General features: G+C 36.9%; 2 protein-coding genes across 3 annotated transcripts in view; one reads left to right on the top strand and one right to left on the bottom strand.

The window, feature by feature from the left end:
* The window catches only part of LOC134211202 (collectin-10-like), a 206,892-nt gene extending 201,729 nt beyond the window's left edge, over window positions 1-5,163 (top strand). Inside the window, exon 7 of the mRNA XM_062687882.1 lies at window positions 3,155-5,163. Coding sequence (XP_062543866.1) covers window positions 3,155-3,396 — 242 coding nt within the window. The 3' untranslated portion in view covers window positions 3,397-5,163. The remainder of the gene's footprint in view (window positions 1-3,154) is intronic.
* Window positions 5,153-12,098, bottom strand: part of LOC134211203 (prostasin-like) — a 28,965-nt gene continuing 22,019 nt past the window's right edge. For both annotated transcript variants that reach the window (XM_062687884.1, XM_062687883.1), the window contains 2 exons: window positions 5,498-5,890; window positions 5,153-5,428 (listed from right to left, as the gene is read on the bottom strand). In XM_062687884.1, the coding sequence (XP_062543868.1) occupies window positions 5,175-5,428; window positions 5,498-5,890 (647 nt within the window). In that variant the 3' untranslated portion in view covers window positions 5,153-5,174. The remainder of the gene's footprint in view (window positions 5,429-5,497; window positions 5,891-12,098) is intronic.

The following is a 12,098-nucleotide window of genomic DNA, read 5'->3' as shown; positions in this document are numbered from 1 at the left end:
TATAGTATAACCATGTTTTAATGCACGTGTCGTTTAGTACCAAGCACAACTTAACATATGGTCAGTCATATGACATGACTCGTACCCATCCCGGGATCATGTGGATTATGAAACCAATCACCTGGATGAGCAGACCAAATCTCTCTAATTTTATTCTTCTTCATCCACCACCACTGCCCTCGCTGCCTTAGCCATCATCGGCCTCTAGCCGTGAACTTCGAGCGATGCGATGGGCGATTGCATCCATCGCAACCGACACCACTGCATCCGACCATCATCAAGCACAGAATGACAAAAAAAAATGCGCCCACTTCTTTCATGCATATTCGCCGACCCACCGGCAGTTCTACCGCTGGTGACTGCATGCTGTCGCTGTGTAAGTAAACACAGCGAACGAACGAACGAAACGAAAAATGCGCGAGCAAAAAGCACGTCAGTACGCACTGCTGTCACAAATTGAAATGACTCGCACACGACAGGCACTGCTTCTTTTATACACAAAGAAAATCTTCCGGTAGACCCGAAGGCCCGTGACATACCGCATTCTGATGTCCTTATATGTTATGGCAAAAAACCATTCGAAAATACTTATACTCTTCATTATGCCACCTAATGAATGATCCCGTATCAAAAAGCTAATAACATTCATAAGTTAATGGAAAGTATAAGTTTCCGAATGTATGTGACTAATGCCATGTATAAGTTTTTTTTCTTATACATGTCATTAAGCGCCTGCTTTGACAAAAAAGTATTAGAAATATTTATAATAAACAACATTAAATTTTTTTACGTGTATGAAATTTGTACTGGCTTTGATAAGAATTGAAATTTTCAATAGCTTATTGTTAATAATCTTAAGTTTCAATGGAATAGGCAAAATGGTGGAGAGTCTTCCCTTCCAGCGTAACGCTCTCGAGTTCCAAAAATCTAAATGACACCCAGTATATTAAAGAAAGACGTAAGTCCTACGTCAAAAAGCAAAACAAAGAAAACTGCAGTTTCGACAATCGTACACTATGGAAAACCAATCAATATGCAGTAGGGTGGCTCAAATTAGTATGGGAAAAACTTTTTTCAATTTTTTGATGGGCCGCTCTCTTATTCGGCTCTATTTGATGCCCTGATGCTCTGGACAAAATTTCAGCCAAATCGGTCAACGTTTGGGCGTTGCTAAACTCGTTGGAAGTTTATATGCAAAAATGTATGCAGAAACATCCAAAAACAGTGAATTGCATTTGGGCGGCATAACTTACGATGTAGAACTATGATACTCATTCATATCTTGAAGAATTTAATACAGAATGTTATGCAGAAAACCGCGAGAAGTTTAGACTTTGCTCGGCTAAGTTATTAGCATTTCTCTGATGTAGGGTTTGAGCAAATTTCGTTTCTTTTACCTTTGAAAAGAAATAAATTCACCCCTACAACACTCCAGTAAAATGCTAATATCTTTGTCTAATAAACTCTAATCTTCTCGCGGGTTTCAGCATAACATTCTGTATTTAATTCTTCAAGAACTGAATGAGTATCATGATTCTTGATCGTAAATTGTGCCGTCCAACTGCAAATCACTGTTTTTGGATATTTCTGCATACATTTTTCCATATAAACTTCCAACGAGTTTAGCACCGCCCAAACGTTGACCGATTTGGCTGAAATTTTGTCCAGAGCATCATTAAAATTGTTACAGCAAGGAAATTAAAGCAGTATTTGCTTAGCTAGGACATATTGCCCCTCCTTCCCTCATGGGAAGGAATTTTATAATTTTATAATTTTCATAGGGAATTTGAATGAATTGAGCTATGATATGACGCACGCTTATTAACGGGTGGCAACTGGAAAAATGGAATTACTTCAATACTTTCTATCAGAATAATAATGCTTTGACAGAAATATGACTTTATGTGACATCAATCTTGGAATCGTCGCAGACCCACTTTCACTCCAACATTGCTCACAACATGCCGCCGAAACAGGAAGTACTGCGGCGCACATTGTAAATTTTCCAAGCAAACAAAGATCATGGGAAAAATAGACGGTTGAACATTTTAAGCGTGAAAATGATTCGGAAACTGTCATAGCAATTTTTTGGTCTACTGAGGTCCATTATATACAAAGGTGATTGTAATACCAAAGACACGAAGCAACTCATAAGCAGGATCAGAAGCAGAATTCCGAAAATCGATGTGGCAGAGCCGTACAGCGGTCATGTCATACCAGAAAGACTAAGCTGCGCAGCACGACGAACCACAGACCATATGCTTATATTTATTATATTCATTAGCCTAAGTTTGAAGACTAAGGACAACTCTTTATATAACATATATCAGATTGAACTGTACTTCTTTGTAGTTTTTTTCCCGTTCCATTCTTTTCATTCTAGCTTTTAGATGCTACCCGTTACGTGTCATTTATTGATGCATGGCAGTGAAAAAAAAACTATTGAAAAATGATTTAAATTTAAATTCGTTTTACAAAAAGGTTTGTTAACTTTCTCGAATCTTGATAATTGTTACATACGTCGTTTTGAAAAATTATGCTGGAATTATTTTAAAAAATTAGTCTTTGATAAGGTTGTAACTACATTTTCTTCTTATCAACTATGTAGCGATCAGCTGTAGTTTTCCGACGATTTAATGCTTTGGCGTGATAAAAAGATTGCTTCTTGCATCAGAAGCAACAATCGTGGTTCCTTGTTCTTTACATAACTTGTGAATAGAGAATAATGTGATTTTTGAAACTAAAATGTATTTTTTTATAGAATTAGAGGTACAAGAATATTTTAGATAGTTCCGTTAGGATACGACATGCGTAAGGAATTTTTAGAAAAGTAGATTTGTGAAGCGAAAAAAGGGAAATTTTTGGGAACGCTAGAAATCGAATGGCCTTACTTCTACCAAGCTTCCAATTGGAACGGAAGGGAAGAGTATTAGTGTGGAAACTTTACTGATAATAAATCAGATCGACGTAAAACTTATCTCATTGTTTTCAAATAAACTGATACAATATCCCCCCGCTTATCCGGACCTTCTAAAAACCTCGAGTATACTTTGCATTGAACTGCGACTCGTTTACTCCGCGTGAAAACCGACTACTGAAGTGTAAATGTTTAAAATTCTATAAAAAGAAATAACATAATGTATTTTACTTCTAGGTCTAGCCGCAGAACACTTCTGGACGTCCGGAACCGATTTGGCAGAAGAAGGCAGCTTCTTCTGGATTTCGAACGGACGACCACTGTCCTTCACCAACTGGAACGCCGGAGAACCCAACAACTTCCGGTACGAAAACGGCGAAGAGGAACATTGCTTAGAGCTATGGAATCGCGACGGGAAAGGGCTTAAATGGAACGACACACCGTGTAGTTTTGAAACGTATTTTATCTGTGAGGTTTAAGGATGCAGTGGTTATCAGAATAGATAGGGATGATGGTTGCATACACTTGCCTGGAAGAAATTTCAGTATTGAATCCTAGATTTACGTTCTACGTACACGCCACTATTGCACTTATCGTCTGTTTCAGTAAAGATAACATCGTGCCATGACCAGTGAAGCTTGGCAGTTCATATTTTTATCATTCGTACTCATTTGTTTAGATTGTTGCTCAATTTCTTGTTATTTCTCACTTATCATTAACATCAAAATACGTATCCTTGATTCCAAAACTTACTTTACTTTAAACACAGAACAAAACGTCAAGAAATACTAAAGAATAACTATTACGAGTTCTAAATATTTTTTTTAGTCAAATTATTATGTCAAAGAAATCATTGCCTGTAGTTTCTTTTCGCTGTAAAAATTACTTTTGCGCAATCAATCTTTTGATTCTAAAGTCAGTATTTTACATAACTTTGAAATGTCATTAGACAATTATTCTATCGTTATGAATTGTTTCAAACAAAATGCAAACAGGAAATTAACAGATTCAACGGCAAGCAACAAGTTTTACATTTTAACTACCTAACCAGCACAGTTGTCTTACACAAGTTTCTGTGACACTTGTACGACTATATCAGATCATATTTAAGTCACTGTAACCAAATCGCACACGAAAAAATCGTTTCCGAATTCGTGAACCAGCATACATGCGCCGTGATTTATGTTATGGATTCGGGACTGGTGTCGCATTTTCCAGAAAGTTCTAGAAAACGTGACTGCTGTTCCCGAAGCCATGACTCAAAATACACCGTGAACTTGCTAGTTCACGAATTCATGAACGCTTTTCCTTTGCGTGCGTCCTGAATTGTGCTGCTAGGGTATGGACATTGCCTAGAATTTCTCGCCCCAAGCAAGACAATGCTGAGGGTGATTGGGTTCGATTAACGATAAGCGGTAATTTGGCTTAGAAACCTCGTAGTTAGTAAATTCAACACTTAACACTCGAGCACGCGCGTTATTGTATTTTGTACAACACCGCCAAACGAGCCTGCATGAGCGTTCCAGGACAACGCGCGTACTGAACGGTTAATGAACACTAAGCTGCGAGAGGCAATGTCCTAGTGGGGGATGTAATGCCAATGAAGACGAAGAAGTGAGATAAGCGGTTACCATTATATAAAAATAAGTGTGGATGATGGAAATATATTCAATTAGCCAAAGCTTGCAAAACTAAACATATTTTGAATCATCTTTTCTAAAGTACTCTGACGTTAGAAATGTATGCATTTCACACACACATCATTTCCTTTCTACGGGATAATTGCTAATGCCATCTAAATCTCTAAATCAAAAGTGTGTTCAAGAAATTGTTATTCATCTTTCAAACTGTTCATACTTCAAATCATCATTCTTATCTATAGTGTTTGTTCCCTAATGTTAAGTGTACATTCGTAAACCAGAGCCAATTTCAAAGATGCAAGTCTGTTAAAACTTTTATACGATAAGACACGATATACCTTAGCCTGTTCTTTAACTTAATACAAACCATTGAGACATTTTACATCAAAATATAGCATTAAGTCGATCAATTTTGTAAAAATGTAAAAAAAATATTTATGCATGAAGAGATTCTACATCGAAGCAGTAATGACTTCGTTGTACCAGTGAATAAGCTCTAGGTTAATAATTGTGGTAAAATAGGTTTAAGAAATCTGAGCGTGAACATATTTTACTCTCATTTGCCGGCCAGAGTGTAATAAAACTAGAAACAAAGTCAGAACTATTCATTGGTTGTTTTATTTCCAAAACTCACATAGAACCTGCCGTTTCGCTTTGCAATTCGCATCCAACCAGAAAGCTTGCTTATTACCCAAAACTGCCACGCAGTGTTCTTTATTGTGCATATTGTTGGGCTCATTCTGCCTCCAATGAGTGAAGGTCACACGTTTCCCACTGAATTGCCATTTGAACACACGGTTCACCGCCAGATCGTTTGCCCCAATCCAGTATTGCTTAACCCTGGATACTCCATCCTCATCTAGCTCCATTCCTGTGGAAGAAAAATGTTAAATTAATAATGAAGCAAAGTTGTACTTGAAAGATAGTGAGATAATCTTACCACCCAATCGCACGATGTCCTTAACTTTTGCGTTATCCTGTGCTGACTTTATCTCTGCCAGATGCTTTCCAATTGAACGGCAATAATCCGCTGCTTGAAACCAGTTTATTTTTCTATGTAAATCAAAATTCGATGCGTAAATATACTTCTGTCTTTTGCCACCAGGTTGATCGACCGGCTGGTTGATCTGGGAAGATACCACAAGTCCACAGGAATTCACAATGAACTCTTCAAAGGCCGCAATTTTTGTGAATCCTGTGTAGTCCTTAGTGCTGCACAAACTCGTCTGAGCCTCGCGGGCAGCCGTAAACGAGACAATTCCTATCAGATACCAAACGCCATTCCGAGTGACGTACAATCCACCGCCACTGTCGCCGTTGCAGACGTTTGTTCCTAACAGGAGGAAGGGAGAAAAAAATTGGGTTAGAAGGTCCATAAATATGGGGCGAAGTCGGTCTTTATTCAACAAAATGAAAAACAAGTTCTGATTGTAGCTGACAGTTTCCATTTTCTCGGAAGACATTGTTCCTATTTATCTTTGAGTACTGGATAAGCAAAAACTATCCACATAATAAATAAATTGCATTTGAATAACCCTATCCAGAAATTATAAACCAACGTTCGGTTGGTAGGGTGGCCCCCGCCAAGGGCGCCAGCGCTCAGGGGGGGGGCGCCGGCATCAAGAGTCACGATATGAAAAACAGAACAATTTTATTAATTACAGGGCCAATTACCAAACCGACTACAAAATCCAAAGTTCTATGCTGAGGATATTTTGAGTAATCTAGAGAAAACAAGAATATTTCTTTTATCTCAAATAAACTTATCGAATGGTTTGGTCCAAGTTCCGGAACCGGTTCCTCCTTGCAATAAGTCTAAAAACTTCATATTAACAAAATTATTTGAGAATTGTGGATCGGAATATCTCCATTTCCACTGTTGCTGTCACCGTTCAGTCGACCAAAGTACACACACCGACATCAGGAAAATTTTCGCCGAGATTCCAACAGCCGAGATCTCGGTAATTTTTTTTTTTACCGAAACTCGGTAATTCTTTTACCGTCATAATTTTACCGACTCGGTAAAGTTTACCGAAATCTCGTTTTTTTTTTCCTAAGAGTCGTCAAAATTATTGCCAAGATCCCGGCGGTTGGATTCTCGGCAATCGTAAAATTTCGAATTTTAAATGTTAAGGCCCTTTTGCTCTAATGACTTATACCGGGGTAGGACTTAAGGTAAGGAAGACATATTTGCTCGTTTCATTCAGATAACAAACAAGAAAACGTAGCCGAATTCATGAATCAGCAAAAACACCGTGATTTGAGTCACGGATTCGGGAACACTAGTATGTTGTTTAAGAAAACATTACTCAAAATAATAGAGGTAATAAACTATAGGGGAAGCTTGTCGCTGTCGTCACTGGCGAAACATCTTTTGCTGGCGAGGATAGGGCACTAAATGTCAACAAAGGAAAAATCAGTACGTTTTGACATATAGGTACCCAACATGTTTGGGGACGATAACAAAGGGAACCGCAGCGACAATCGTCCTCTATAGTTTATTACCTCTATTTTCAAAATACACCGTGATCTTATTAGTTAATGAATTCTTGAACGCTTTTGTGTGCATGTAGTCCGAAAAATATGGCCGCATTCAACTCGGCAGCATTTCCACTCAGAGTTGGAGTTTATTGTCCCATCTGTACGATCGGAACATACTGGCGATCACGTATATACAACGGATTTAGGTATTATATGATCATAGTAGGCATGGAACAAACGGTCTCTTGTGTGATTGACGTTTGTAGCGAAGACACGTGTTTTACCGTTTTGACTCAAATTCCGAACACTCGCTTTTAAATGGCCATTTTGGCTTTATTTGTGTAATTCTCTCGAATTCATTTGTAATCTTAAAAGATATTTTAGTACTAGATAAAGATTGTCGCTTCGGTTCCCTTTGTTCTGCTGTCCGAAACATGTGTGGTACATACCTGTCAAATCGTATGGATTTTCCTTCTTTGACATTTAGCTCCCCTCCCCTCTTTAATAAAGACAAAAAAAAAAATTTAGCTCCCCTACCCTCGCCAGCAAAAGATGTTCCGGACAGCGACGACAGCGACAATCTTTATCTAGTAGGGACACGGCAGGTATTTCCATCCATCGTCATAGGGGCTAAAACCAACGAAAGCAACGTACATTTGCTAGAACTCCACTATAGCAGAACGTTTCTCCTGAGTTTACGATTTGGTACGCATGAATTTTACAAAAAAAGCGTCTCTTTTATTGGTTTTCGAGACTATGACGAACAGACGAAAATACCTGCCGTCTCCCTAACTAAAATATCTTTTGTAATCTTGATCATCAGAACTGAAAACAGATGAAACTTTTGTTTTAGGGTGCCAAAACGCCAGTGTTTGGAATATGAGTCATGTTCGAGATTTGAACCAAAACGGTATACATTCGCATTCGATAATACATCAACCATCAGGCATTTTTAAATAATTTGTCACGTTTTTCAAAGTGAGTAGCCATCGAGTGCAGTGCGTGTTTTGGACGTCGCGAAAATAATAAAATATCTATTTGGTGTCGATGGCTCATGTAATATTTAAATTTCCTTTCTCAAAGAAAATATCAAACACTCCCTTTGACGGTTCTGTAAGGAATGTTTATTTGTTCCAAATATATTTTACAAGTAACCTAACTGGAGACACTTGAAGCACCGATACATAAAATGCTATGTACAACGATCACCAATCAGCGATCGTTGTCCATGCAACAGGAGAGACAGAGTCCCTCAAAACTGCATAGCTGTACAGTTGGTAACAGCATGCTTCGATAAATTTGTAATGCGACACTTCTGTTTGTCGCCTAGAATGTAAGCCATTGAACTGAAAGTTCAATGTGGCTTTGAAATTAACCTTCTCAGCATGATTGCACTGGTGTGGTCTGCTCGAAGTGTATGATAGATGAGAATTTGAATAACGTGTGGGATGCACATGTTACACCATTCCCCTACGGGCCAAAATGTAAATTGTAATTAACTTGGTTGCACTTCAAATGCCTCTCACAATGTTGATTTTTCCAAAATGAATTTTCTGAATTTTAATTTCTATTTTTCTTACAATTTGTTGTTTTTTATCTGAAATGCATATTGCGTTCCCCCTTCACCCTAAAGGAAAAGAAGGTTGTTGAATACATGTTTTATCGTTGGATTAATCTAGTTTTATGAACTTCTACTATTTTTCCATTTTGAATAATTATCGCATTAGAATCGTTTAATTTTTCTATCTGATAAGGGCCACTATAAACTGGTTGTAGCTTGTGTCTATTTTCAATTTGTAAGTATACTGTGTCACCTATTTGTAAATCTGTGGGCTTTACTTTCTGATTGAGGCTGTTTGTTCTTTTAACTTTCCTGTTCATAATTGTTTGGATAACATTGGCATGAGTGATTTGTAATCTAAATTTAAGTTCATGTAGGTAAGAATCAAGATTATATTGTGGATCTATTTTCTGGTTTTTACAAAATTCAAAAGCATTCAGTTTTTTTCCGAAAATTAGTTCAAAAGGGGCAAAATTGTGGTCCGTATTGGGTGTTGTATTATATGCAAAACAATAAAAAGATAGCCATTCATCCCAATCAATTGTGCGTTCATTTGCGAACATCCTCAAATATTCATTCAAACATTTGTGGTTGCGCTCTAAAGCTCCAATTGTTTGGGGGTGATAAGCTGTCGAACATGTATGGTTTAATTGTAATAAATTACAAACTTCATCGAATACTCCCTTGTATTCAGTTCCTTGATCTGTTTTAATACATTTCATCGGACCATATACAAGAATGCATTTCTCAACAACTGCTTTAGCGATTGAAACAGCTGATTTGTCTGGAACGGGAATTGCAATGACATACTTGGAAAGATCGCATTGCAGTGTTACAGCATAGCGGTTTCCTTTTTCAGTCAGTGGGAAAGGTCCGATAGTGTCAATGGACACTACGTCGAATGTTTTGTTTGGAGTAGTTGTCACAATAACTGGTGTCTTTACTGGTATTGCGTGTTTGTTTATTTTGCAAAGCTCGCAAGATGAAACGTAATCAGAAACTATTTGTTTCATGTTTGGCCAGGAAAAGAGCGACTTTAATTTTTTATACAATCTATTTACACCTGGATGACCTCCTACGGGAGAGTCGTGGTGTTTTTTCAATATTTCGTTAATTTCTCGTTCTGTTGTAATTTCAACAGGTTTTTCGTAGATTAATACGGTAGCGTTCCTAAGAACCGCGTTACCTAAATTTTTAAATGTAGTCATATCGACATGTTGGAATAAGATATCGTTTGTTTGAATTGCTAGCTTCTTGGGAATAAATGTTTTTGAACTTTTGTTATTGGTATTTGCGTCATGATCGCTATTAACGTTATTATCGGCAGGCCTGCCATCGATAAATTGTAAAAATTTTCTACTTCTAATTTAATATTTTCAGGGTTATCTACTGCGAGTGCTATCACTGGTGATAGTCTCTTCCGAAAACTTTTATCATAAATGGTCATATTAATATATTTTTATTATTATTATTATAAGAAAATGTTAATTTTGGCAAGTCAAATGCATCTAAATTACTGAGCACTTCGTACACATGGAGTTGATCAGGCTCTTGTGTGGAAGGTCAGGTTGTGTAGTATCATTTTTCCTTGACATTGATCTAGTTACTATATACATTTGTTTAAGCGTATCAGAGGTTATCTGAATTCTAGATAACGCGTCTGATAACACATTAGTTTTACCCTCAATATACTGTACTTCAAAATTATATTCTTCTAACTCCCATCTCATGCGGGTTAGTTTGGAAGCTGGATTTTTAAGTGAAAATAAATATATCAATGGTCGGTGGTCGGTACGTATGATAAATTTACGACCGTAAATGTATGGCCTAAAATGATTTACTGCCCAGTGAATTGCAGTTAATTCTTGCTCTATGGTTGATTTGTTTGATTCACCTTTCGTAAAAGCTTTACTTGCAAATGCGACTGGTAACTCGGAACCATCATGACATTGAGCAAGCACTGCTCCACAGGCTATCTTTGACGCGTCAGTGGTAATAATGAACTCTTTTGTGTAATCTGGGAACTGCAAAATTTGAGGTGAAATAAGTTTGTTCTTTAGAGTGAGGAACGACGTCGCGCATTCGTCGGTCCATTTAAATTGAGTGTTTTTCCTTAACAATTTGTTCAATGGGTGAGTTATTTCAGCAAAGTTTTTTATGAATCTACGATAATAGTTGCAAAATGCAACAAATCGTCGTACATCATCAGCGTTTGACGGAACAGGATAGTTTGAAATGACTGAAAATTTTGATTTATCAGGCTGAATGCCTTTTTCTCAAATATTATGTCCAAGATACGTAACTTCATTTTTGAAGAATTGACATTTTTTGGGATTCAACTTGAGATTGTATTTTCTCAATTGTTGAAATACTTTATTCAAATTTGCGATATGATGATTTATCGAACAACCTACCACAATGATATCATCAATATACAGAAAAGCGCATTGGGGTGGAAGTCCGCTTAAAGCAATTGACATCATGCGTTGGAATGAATTTGGACTGATATTTAATCCGAAAGGAAGTCTATTAAATTCATAATGACCAGTATCGGTGGAGAAGGCAGTATAACGTTTAGATGCTTCATCAAGAGGTATTTGATGAAATCCAGACATGAGATCGAGTGTAGTAAAATACTTCGCTCGACCTAAATTATCCAAGATTTCATCAATACGAGGAAGAGGAAATTTATCAGGAATTATCTGTTTGTTTAATTGTCTGAAATCAATCACCAGACGCCATTTTTTCTCGTCAGTTGAAGACTTTTTAGGTACCAAAAGTATAGGTGAATTGAATGGAGAAATTGAATGTTGAATAATTCCATCATCGAGCATTTTGTTAACTTGCGCATTAATTTCGGTTTTTGGATTTCAGGGGTCGATAATTTTAATATAAACAGGTTTTTGTTCACTAAGTTGTATGTTCTGTTCATAAAAATTGTTGTGAGTAAGGACATCATTCTCAAGAGAAAAAATATCGTTGAATTCCATACACAATGCTTCAACCTTATTTTTAATTTCAGGTTCTAAACTTTGTGTGTGAATTTCGGTTTTTAATTTTAAATTTCTCACTTCATCGCATGGTAATTTATTTGAGTTACATTGTTGGTATTTCGATAAAGGCGCATATTTTGGTTTGAATCTGGTTGAAAGGTTGTAATCATCATTAGTCGTATTGATAAATTTAACGAAGCAGTTTTCTTTTTGCACTATAGAATTTGCACAGAAAATTCCTGGGGCAATTTCTTGTGAGAAAATAACACTGTCTAACTAATTTAAATTATTTACTTCTTTTATGAGTTCACACCTTGCCGGGAGTACAATTGAGCTGTCATAAGTATTTGCTATTGGTATTTCTAAAGTTTCAAAATTTACCATAACTTTGAGTAGCCAAGACTCGTAGTCAATTTTGCATTTGTAATTTACGAGAAAATCTCTTCCAATTATTCCGTCAGTAGGAATCGGGAAGTTTTCTTCTACAATGTGAAATTTATGAGGAA

This window comes from Armigeres subalbatus, chromosome 2 (assembly GCF_024139115.2).
Source record: "Armigeres subalbatus isolate Guangzhou_Male chromosome 2, GZ_Asu_2, whole genome shotgun sequence".
Lineage (NCBI taxonomy): Eukaryota > Metazoa > Arthropoda > Insecta > Diptera > Culicidae > Armigeres > Armigeres subalbatus.
This window is presented reverse-complemented; position numbering and strand designations above follow the sequence as displayed.